The sequence below is a fragment of the Sinocyclocheilus grahami genome, unplaced genomic scaffold (assembly GCF_001515645.1).
Source record: "Sinocyclocheilus grahami isolate Dianchi unplaced genomic scaffold, SAMN03320097.WGS_v1.1 scaffold552.1, whole genome shotgun sequence".
Lineage (NCBI taxonomy): Eukaryota > Metazoa > Chordata > Actinopteri > Cypriniformes > Cyprinidae > Sinocyclocheilus > Sinocyclocheilus grahami.
Genome location: NW_015505731.1, coordinates 257,435 through 268,607, shown reverse-complemented (window position 1 = coordinate 268,607; position 11,173 = coordinate 257,435). Strand labels below are relative to the sequence as shown.

The 11,173-nt window shown below is 36.2% G+C and overlaps 1 protein-coding gene across 1 annotated transcript in view; it reads left to right on the top strand.

Moving 5' to 3' along the window:
* Nucleotides 1-11,173, top strand: part of LOC107555981 (kinesin-like protein KIF21B) — a 104,770-nt gene that overhangs the window by 72,739 nt on the left and 20,858 nt on the right. Inside the window, exons 16-21 of the mRNA XM_016238946.1 lie at nucleotides 1,549-1,656; nucleotides 1,749-2,050; nucleotides 8,597-8,750; nucleotides 8,922-9,125; nucleotides 9,242-9,343; nucleotides 10,339-10,504. Coding sequence (XP_016094432.1) covers nucleotides 1,549-1,656; nucleotides 1,749-2,050; nucleotides 8,597-8,750; nucleotides 8,922-9,125; nucleotides 9,242-9,343; nucleotides 10,339-10,504 — 1,036 coding nt within the window. The remainder of the gene's footprint in view (nucleotides 1-1,548; nucleotides 1,657-1,748; nucleotides 2,051-8,596; nucleotides 8,751-8,921; nucleotides 9,126-9,241; nucleotides 9,344-10,338; nucleotides 10,505-11,173) is intronic.

Below are 11,173 nucleotides of genomic sequence, written 5' to 3'. Positions count from 1 at the left end.
GTAATTTTGGTCGGCTGGCCACTCCTGGGAAGGTTCTCCACTGTTCCATGTTTTTGCCATTTGTGAATAATGGCGCTCACTTTGGTTCGCTGGAGTCCCAAAGCTTTAGAAATGGCTTTATAACCTTTTCCAGACTTATGTATCTCAATTACTTTCTTTCTCATTTGTTTCTGAATTTCTTTGGATCTCGGCATGATGTCTAGCTTTTGAGGATCTTTTGGTCTACTTCACTTTGTCAGGCAGGTCCTATTTAAGAGATTTCTTGATTGCGAACAGGTGTGGCAGTAATCAGGCCTGGGTGTGGCTAGAGAAATTGAACTCAGGTGTGATAAACCACAGTTTTAACAGGGGGGCAAACGCTTCTTCACACAGGGCCATGTAGTTTTGGATTTTGTTTTCCCTTAATAATAAAAACCTTCATTTAAAAACTGCATGTTGTTTACTTGTGTTATCTTTGACTAATATTTAAATTTGTTTGATGATCTGAAACATTAAAGTGTGACAAACATGCAAAAAAATAAGAAATCAGGAAGGGGGCCAACACTTTTTCACACCACTGTATATATAAAAAAAGTACTAAAAATGACACAAAATGTAACTAAAATTAAAACTGAAAATAGAAAAATAATAGCTGATTCCAAATATTAAAACACTACAATAAATTGTCGGTAAGGTTTTTTTTTTTTTTTTGCAAGAAATTTACATTCATACAGCAATGATGCATTAACGTGACAAAGACATTTATAATGTTACAAATCTTTTTATTTCAAATAAATGCTGTTCTTTTAAAGTTTCTATTGATCAAATAATTCTGAAAAAGCATGATGGTTTCCACATTGATGGTTTTCAACATTAATAATAAGAACGTAAGTATAAAAGGATGTATCTTGAGCAAATCAGCATATTAAAATGGTTTCTGAAGGATCATGTGACACTGAAGATTGGAGTAATGAAAGCTACAAATACAGCTTTGCATCACATGAATAAATTACATTTATAAATATGTTAAATTATAATAATTGTTCACAATATTTCTCTGTGTACTGTATTTATGTGATCAACCTTGGTGAGAATGAAACATAATTTTTTTTTTTACTAAGCCCAACATTTTGAATGGTAGAATATAGCACCCAGATAACATTTGTAAAATAGGCATTATACAAAAAAGAGCAAGGTATGAAATAAGTCTATCCCATAATGCAGTGTACTTGATTGGCTGTTGCTTTCCAGTGTGACAGCTGGACCAGAAATAAGTGCAGCCACAAAATTGAATACCTCTATTTTCACTTATTTGATAATCCTGGCAAACAAGAAGAAATGTGTTCACAAAATGTAAATAAAAACCAAAATAACCTTATATTATTAAAATACAACATTCTTGTTTAATATAATGTACTGTATTTTGGGTCACATTCATTCTAATATTGCATACTAATTTTTTTATGGCAAATATTATGTGAATGGGAACATTAGACTACTTTTTTTTTTGCTGTTAGACGCTGCTGCATCTAGTAGTTTCTCACAGTGCTTGCTTCATTCCACCTATAGGTGGCGCTGATGAAGCAGATGAAGGAGGAGCAGCAGCGGAGGAGGATGATTGATGCGAAGAGGAACAGAGAAATCGCACAACTGAAGAAAGAGCAGCGACGACAAGAGGTTTGACTGATTAACGTTTAAAAACGAGTGCTACCAGTTGTTTATGGTGGTGTATGTAGTATTATTTACTCGCTCTCTCTATGCTCATTTAGTATCAGATCCGAGCTTTGGAGTCCCAGAAGTGTCAGCAGGAGATTGTGTTGCGGAGGAAGACGCAGGAAGTGACGGCGCTGAGGCGGCTTGCCAAGCCAATGTCGGAGCGTGTGGCGGGACGCGTGGCCCGCAGACTCACCAGTGTGGACTCCAGAGCAGAACTGTCCACCAGCACCACAACAACAACCTCCGAACACGAATCCACTCGCTCGGTGTCCAGCATCATACGCCAGTGGAATACCAAACTGAACGGATTCCTGGGAGAGAATGAGAGCCGTGGGACTGGAGGAAACCTGGCCAGGTCAGTGCTGCGTACACCAATGACTCGATGAATGTTTTTCAAGGAAGTCTCTTATGTTCAGTGAGGCTGCCTTTATTTGAGCAAAAAACAATAATATTGTGAAATATAATTACGTTTTCAAATAACTTTTCTATTTGAATTTATTTTTATTTTAAAATTGTAGTTTATTCCTGTGATGGTAAAGCTGAATTTTCAGCATCATTACTCCAGTTTTCACTGTCAGAAAAGCAGTCTTCAGAAAGCAGTCTAAAGGCTGAGCGCGATGCGAAAAAGTGAGGTGAATCGCCGACAAACGGTGCTTTCACACCGAGCGCAAAATGATTGATCGCCTTCTGATAATTGACACCTGCACGCTAGGTGGCGCCAACCAACAATGCATTTTTCCTCACATCGTCCGCTGTTCAACAGCATTAAATTAAAATGCCCCTATTATGGATTTTTGAAAATTACCTTTCATGCAGTGTGTAAGTGAATGAAAACATCCTGCAAAGTTTTAAATCTGAAAGTGCACCGTGTATAACGTTATTGTCTCTCGAAAGAAAGAGTTGACTCTGAATCATTGAAACGAGTCGTTTTTAAAACGAATCCCAAGCCGTTTCATGTTGACATCAACATGAAACATTAGCATATTACCCGCCCACTTGTTGGTCTTTTCGTGTTGGTCTGAATGAAAATGCTAATTCATTCTTTGCCACTAGGTGCCGCTTTTGGAGCAGTAAAATAGTGGTTTCCCCAATAACGCTGTATGCAAAGCAGCACTGCGCTCACAAATGCTGCTTTATCAGGCATTACAGGCAAGATGACATTAAAATGAGACCAATCGGACCAATTTTTTTTTACTAAGCCCAACATTTTGAATGGTAGAATATAGCACCCAGATAACATTTGTAAAATAGGCATTATACAAAAAAGAGCAAGGTATGAAATAAGTCTATCCCATAATGCAGTGTACTTGATTGGCTGTTGCTTTCCAGTGTGACAGCTGGACCAGAAATAAGTGCAGCCACAAAATTGAATACCTCTATTTTCACTTATTTGATAATCCTGGCAAACAAGAAGAAATGTGTTCACAAAATGTAAATAAAAACCAAAATAACCTTATATTATTAAAATACAACATTCTTGTTTAATATAATGTACTGTATTTTGGGTCACATTCATTCTAATATTGCATACTAATTTTTTTATGGCAAATATTATGTGAATGGGAACATTAGACTACTTTTTTTTTTGCTGTTAGACGCTGCTGCATCTAGTAGTTTCTCACAGTGCTTGCTTCATTCCACCTATAGGTGGCGCTGATGAAGCAGATGAAGGAGGAGCAGCAGCGGAGGAGGATGATTGATGCGAAGAGGAACAGAGAAATCGCACAACTGAAGAAAGAGCAGCGACGACAAGAGGTTTGACTGATTAACGTTTAAAAACGAGTGCTACCAGTTGTTTATGGTGGTGTATGTAGTATTATTTACTCGCTCTCTCTATGCTCATTTAGTATCAGATCCGAGCTTTGGAGTCCCAGAAGTGTCAGCAGGAGATTGTGTTGCGGAGGAAGACGCAGGAAGTGACGGCGCTGAGGCGGCTTGCCAAGCCAATGTCGGAGCGTGTGGCGGGACGCGTGGCCCGCAGACTCACCAGTGTGGACTCCAGAGCAGAACTGTCCACCAGCACCACAACAACAACCTCCGAACACGAATCCACTCGCTCGGTGTCCAGCATCATACGCCAGTGGAATACCAAACTGAACGGATTCCTGGGAGAGAATGAGAGCCGTGGGACTGGAGGAAACCTGGCCAGGTCAGTGCTGCGTACACCAATGACTCGATGAATGTTTTTCAAGGAAGTCTCTTATGGGCTGCCTGGCTGCCTGTATTTGAGCAAAAAACAATAATATTGTGAAATATAATTACGTTTTCAAATAACTTTTCTATTTTTTTATTTTTTTATTTTAAAATTGTAGTTTATTCCTGTGATGGTAAAGCTGAATTTTCAGCATCATTACTCCAGTTTTCACTGTCAGAAAAGCAGTCTTCAGAAAGCAGTCTAAAGGCTGAGCGCGATGCGAAAAAGTGAGGTGAATCGCCGACAAACGGTGCTTTCACACCGAGCGCAAAATGATTGATCGCCTTCTGATAATTGACACCTGCACGCTAGGTGGCGCCAACCAACAATGCATTTTTCCTCACATCGTCCGCTGTTCAACAGCATTAAATTAAAATGCCCCTATTATGGATTTTTGAAAATTACCTTTCATGCAGTGTGTAAGTGAATGAAAACATCCTGCAAAGTTTTAAATCTGAAAGTGCACCGTGTATAACGTTATTGTCTCTCGAAAGAAAGAGTTGACTCTGAATCATTGAAACGAGTCGTTTTTAAAACGAATCCCAAGCCGTTTCATGTTGACATCAACATGAAACATTAGCATATTACCCGCCCACTTGTTGGTCTTTTCGTGTTGGTCTGAATGAAAATGCTAATTCATTCTTTGCCACTAGGTGCCGCTTTTGGAGCAGTAAAATAGTGGTTTCCCCAATAACGCTGTATGCAAAGCAGCACTGCGCTCACAAATGCTGCTTTATCAGGCATTACAGGCAAGATGACATTAAAATGAGACCAATCGGACCAATCACCACAGATTAGCGTCATGCAAATGAGGGGATTGGAAAAAATTAATCGTTGAGCGAATCGTTTGGGAGTCGTTGAGCAAGTAAGGTATAAATAAATACATATTATAAGACAATATAAATGTGTTTTTTGACCTTGCATGCAAGTCAACCTGTTGTTGACCAAAACCAAAATATGAACCTTTAATTACCCATAATATGGGCATTTTAAGTTAAAGGGGTCATATGATGCGATTTCAAGTTTTCCTTTCTCTTTGGAGTGTTACAAGCTGATTGTGAATAGATAAGATCCCTGAAGTTGCAAAGACTAAAGTCTCAACCAAAGAGATATTCTTTATCAAAGTTAAGACTCTGCCACGCCCCCCTAAAACGGCTCGTTCTAACATGCCCCCACATATCAGGGCTCGACGCTTACTTTTCTTTTTAGGAGCACTTGTGCTCCTAACTTAAAAAATTTAGGAGCACGTTCAAAATTTTAGGAGCACCTTCTAATCAATAATCCAAAATGTTATCAAAAAGTAGCCTTCTCATTACGAGGTAATATTTGACTCTTCTAACTTTATTAAAAGTATGTCATCTTTTGTCAAATTCTTAAATTATATTTTATAAGCTTAACAACAGAATAAGAGTAGAATAAGAAACAAGTTAAAAATCAAATGAAATCAGTATTAACAAAAATAATTTGTAGAGGTGGCACAGAAGAACACAAAAGTGTTGTTTGATGTACTTTCAGACATTTAATGAGGTTCAGAAGTGGAATGAGTGCAATTAAATCCATAAATCCATGATGATATTAATGTTTTAAATATAAAATTTTGAATATAGAAATATTAAATGATTTAAATAACTGAAAAGATACTTTAAAAATGAAACTAAAACTGCCAGCAGGTGGCGGCAAGTCACTGATTTTTATCACTGAATCATTCATTCAATTGATTCATTCGAACGGCTTATTCATTCAAGAGTGACTGTCTTTATGAATGGGTAATCATGAATCACTGACTCACTAGATTCGTTTAAAAAAACTGTTCGTTCATAAACGAAACACCGCTGTGTTTGAATGGAGATGCGCAGCGGCTGAGCTGTGACTTTGTTTTTAAACTATTTTCGAAATATTTCGAAATACAACGAAATAGAGCAAAATCAGACAATAGTGTTATAGTCAGACAATGTAAGTAACTTAAAATTAACTTCTTGTTTATTGAATTGTATTGTATTAAATCAGTTATCACATTTACAAACTCCCTTAAAAATCATTCAAAGCTGTCACTCATCATCTTAGTTCATCGCGAGCTCACATTTATAATCAACGAAGCCCTCTACACTGTGTGATGAATCTCTTATTTACACCCTGTCTACACTTTGCTTATGAAGGATTGGTGAGATATGTCTGATACATTACTCGACGCTGCAAAAACACGTAGAAAGCTTTGAAGCTTCCCTGAGCGCAATCACAAGTATGATGATGATCGGGTCAGTCGCACTGGGGCTCCTAAAATAAATTTCATAGTCGCACGCAGTAGTTTGAAATGGTCGCACTGTCGAGCCCTGAAAGCAACTTACAAATGAGGACAATGGAAGCAATCAAAATCAACAAAAAGTGCTATAACAAGTCTCAGTTAGATTAACGCAGCACACGTAGCAAGGGTTTTTTAATTCTATAATAGATAAAAAGAAAACAGATAGAATAGAGCAAGTTAGTGTTAGAGGCCTTTTTTGCTTTTGTTAATTGTATAATAAATAAAAAGAACTGAAATAGAATACAAAAAGAATAGAGAAGCTAGTGTTAGTTTTTATACTATATATACTGGCTAAATACTTCAGCCATTGTGTTTTGTTTGAATTCTGCGTACAGTTTTTGTGTAATGTGCTAAATTAGATTATATACAATTCACCAAAAATCACACACAACTTAAATTTTTTTTTCTTTTTAATATTGTAAATAGTATTGTAAATGTTTTTATTGTAAATTCCTTTTTTACATTTATTTCTCATGTGTATGCTTGATGCTACCAATGCCAAGATCATGGGTTTAATTACAAGTAAAATTGCCATGATTGAATTGATAAAAATGTATTTTAAATCTGAAAGTGCACCGTGTATAAAGTTATCGTCTCTTAAATGAAAGAGTCGACTCTGAATCGTTTGGTGTCAAACGAAACTGAATCTGAGTCGTTTTTAAAACGAATCCCAAGCCGTTTCATGTTGATGTCAACATGAAACATTAGCATATTGCCCGCTCTCTTTTCGCGTTGGCCTGAATGAAAATGCAAATGAATTCTTTGCCACTATGTGGTGCATTTGGAGCGGTAAAAATAGCGGATTCCCCGGTAATGCCGCACACAAAGCAGCACTGAGCTCACAAACGCTGCTTTATCAGGCATTACAGGCAAGATGACATTAAAATGAGACCAATCGGACCAATCACCACAGATTAGCGTCATGCAAATGAGGGGATTGGAAAAAATTAATCGTTGAGCGAATCGTTTGGGAGTCGTTGAGCAAGTAAGGTATAAATAAATACATATTATAAGACAATATAAATGTGTTTTTTGACCTTGCATGCAAGTCAACCTGTTGTTGACCAAAACCAAAATATGAACCTTTAATTACCCATAATATGGGCATTTTAAGTTAAAGGGGTCATATGATGCGATTTCAAGTTTTCCTTTCTCTGGCATAGAGGACCTACAATAATGTACAGTATTTGAAAAATAATGTGTTTTTTGAACATTAAAGCATGTCAACATATTCTGTTACACCAAATACACAAAATAATGATCTTTAAAAAAAGCATCATATGACCCCTTTAAGTAAAGTTTGGTTCTACACCAGAAACACAAACTATCTATAATGCTTTCAAGAATGCATCTTAAAATATAATTAGCACCACCACCCTCGCCTTTTGTGCAACGGCAGCTGCTCCGGGCACGTGATCTAAGCTCAAATCTAATTGGACAACCCGTTTCATCACGGAGCAACAGAAAAAAAAACAACACAGGATGAAAAAAGTCCTCGCTTTTTCTTGCCGCAAATGATTGCGCCTGGTGTGAATAGCCCCATAGGGATCTATTGTTTTGATTCAAAAGCATCATCGCGCCGAATTTTCACGTTTCGTGTGAAAAGGTCTTAATATAATGATTTTGCTCAAACGTTTCATATGCTGCATTCATGCCATGTCGTAATTACTGTCATTTCGAAATGACAACACATGATGTTCAATTTGGAGCTGTTCACACCCTTAAACTTAGAACTATCGCACATAGCGCCGAATGAATCTGAGGTGGTACAAGTTGTAGCTCTCCTAAAACTCCTAGTTCACAAGTTGTAAATGCGAGTTATACGAGGACATGAATGCTTTTTACAAGTTGGTATCTCGTAATCATTGTAAATACAATATGGCATGAACGCACCTTTATTATTAGTGAAAGATTCCTTTTTTTAATACTTTTTTTTTGTATATAGTTTTTTTTCTTTCTCAGGATTCTTTAATGAATAAAAAGTTCTAAAGATCTTTTATTTAAAACAGAAATCTTTTGTGACTTTATATATATTTCTTTATTGTCACATTTTGATACATTTGAATGGTATGATAGATTAATTTACAAATAAATACATAATTTTTTATACAAGTATTAAAATAATAATAGTAATAATAAAGATAATAATTACAATTTATTTCACTCCAATCAAATCCCGATGTATCAATCCTGCCTTAAAAGTTTTACTATATTTCCATTTTTTTCAGTCAGAAATGCATCACATTATGGAAGTTAAATGCACAATTCTTTATTCCTTTTTTTTTTTTAAGGTTAATCTAATAAATTGTATGGTTACTCTATTAGGTGACATTCATTAAGAAAATTCAGTTCCCATTACAATATGAACTGTAGGCTGTATATTGTATATCTGAATTTGTTTTCAGTAGCAGAAAAAAGTCCCAGCGAAAGAGTACGAGCACACGTTTTTCAAAGACAGCCCGTCAGAAGTGGCAGTCTCTGGAGAGGAGGATCATGGATATTGTGATGCAGAGAATGACCATCACTAATGTGGAAGCTGATATGGATCGCCTCATTAAGGTAATTTTTGCATTTATATTTCTTTTACATGTTACATTATGCATTATGCACCCTGTGCATTTTTGTTGTATGATTGTTGTGTGCATTTATGATTTGTGTGTTTAACAATGTAACAGTTCAGCAAAAAAGAAGGATTGTAAACGCAACTCTTATATGATGTCTCGCTTCCAGAAACGTGAGGAGCTGTCCATGCAGCAGGAGGCGCTGTTGCGCAAGAGAGAAAAGTTACTGAACGAGGGCTTCGGAGAGGATGAGGAGGAGAGGCACCTTCAGGAGATGAACGAGGAGATTGAGGTTCTCAATGCCAACATCGACTACATCAGCGATAGTCTGTCAGACTGCCAGGCCACCATCGTACAGATCGAGGAGACCAAGGTTCAGGGCATTTCAGAAATGACTGCTTGCTTGTTGTTGCATGTAGTTGAATCACGTCACTTATATTTACATCAAGGTTTTTTTTATATATTGGTCATATCGTGTGCTTATTTTAGGATGAGCTGGACTCAGTGGACACCTCAGTGGTCATCAGTTCCTGCTCGCTGGCCGAAGCTCGCGCTCTCCTGGACTACTTCCTCAAAGCCTCTATTGACAAGGTAAGTCCAGGCAGAACTGTTTGATGTTCTGATTAGGGTCATCCAGAGTAATACATGATTAAGTACTGTAGATTAGAATAATTAATAACTAAATTAATAGTGAAATTGTAATACATAAATTATATTGTAATTGAAACGGTAAAAAAGAGCAAATACGTACACTACCATTCAAAAGTTTAGAGTCAAGTTTTTTAAAAATAAATTAATTCCTTTTTTTCAGCTACAGTACAAAGTGACAGAGAAGGCATAATGTTACAAAAGATTTATATTTCAAATACATGCTGATCTTTCTATTCTTCAAAGAATCCTGAAAAATTGTATCATGGTTTCCACAAAAAAGCAGCACAACTGTTTTCAGTGTAGATAATAAAAATGTTTAATATTAGAATGAGTTCTGAAGCATAATGTTACACTAAAGGCTGGAGTAATGATGCTGAAAATTCAGCTTTAAAATCACATGAATAAATTGTCTAGAAATATATTTTTAAAAAAGTATTTGTTAAATTGTAATATTTCATATTACATATTGTAAAAAAATGAATTCCTTTTTTTCAGCTACAGTACAAAGTGACAGAGAAGGCATAATGTTACAAAAGATTTATATTTCAAATACATGCTGATCTTTCTATTCTTCAAAGAATCCTGAAAAATTGTATCATGGTTTCCACAAAAAAGCAGCACAACTGTTTTCAGTGTAGATAATAAAAATGTTTAATATTAGAATGAGTTCTGAAGCATAATGTTACACTAAAGGCTGGAGTAATGATGCTGAAAATTCAGCTTTAAAATCACATGAATAAATTGTCTAGAAATATATTTTTTAAAAAGTATTTGTTAAATTGTAATATTTCATATTACATATTGTAAAAAAAAATTTTTATCAAATAAACGCAGCCTTGGTGAGCAGAAGAGACTTCCTTCAAAAATGTTTAAAACATCTTACTGACCCCAGACGTGCGAATGGTAGTGTTTCACGTGTGTTTGTGTGTATATAGGGGTTACAAGTTGCTCAAAAAGAGGCTCAAATTCGCCTGCTGGAGGGTCAGCTGCGGCAGACGGATGTGATTGGCTCTTCCCAAAATCACATGATCCTGGATGCTCTAAGGGAAAAGGCAGAGTGTATCCCTGAGCTGCAAGCTCTAATCCACAATGTCCAGCAAGGTGAGTAATCAGTCATAAGTATTCATATATCTATATTTTCCCTGCTGGTGGAATGACCTGGCTAATTCGATCCATCTTCAAGAAACGGCTAAAAACACATCTCTTCCATTTACACTTGACCCTCTAACACTAGCACTCTCCATTCTATTTCTTTTCTATCTACCTTTTATTCTCTTTATTTATTATATAAAAAAACCTTGCTATGTATACTGTGTTAACCTGACTGGGATACATTGTGTTTTTAGGGGTTTACGTGCATGGCGCTGTAATTCTGTTGTAATTAAGGGTGTATTCACGCCAGGAAAGTCCGCTAGTTCATTTGCTTTGGTCCGGACCGCATACAATGTTGATTTTTTTTTTTGTTTCGTGTGGTTATATTTCACACTGGCCTTTTTGCAAGTGAACCAGAATCTGTAAACAAAACCAGACATGTGCTTGAGGTCATCCATTCATTGGTTCATCCATTCAAGCGCACCAGAGTTAGCTTGGAAGCAGACCCGAGGCCACCTCTTCAGCTGAATTAAAAAAATATTTTATTTCATTTAGTTTATAAGGTTTAGCTTAACCTGATGTACTAAAATAAAACAAATAAAGTATTTAATAAATAATAATAAATACATTTATTAACAATAAATGAAACATTTAGGCGACTACATCTACTTTAGATTT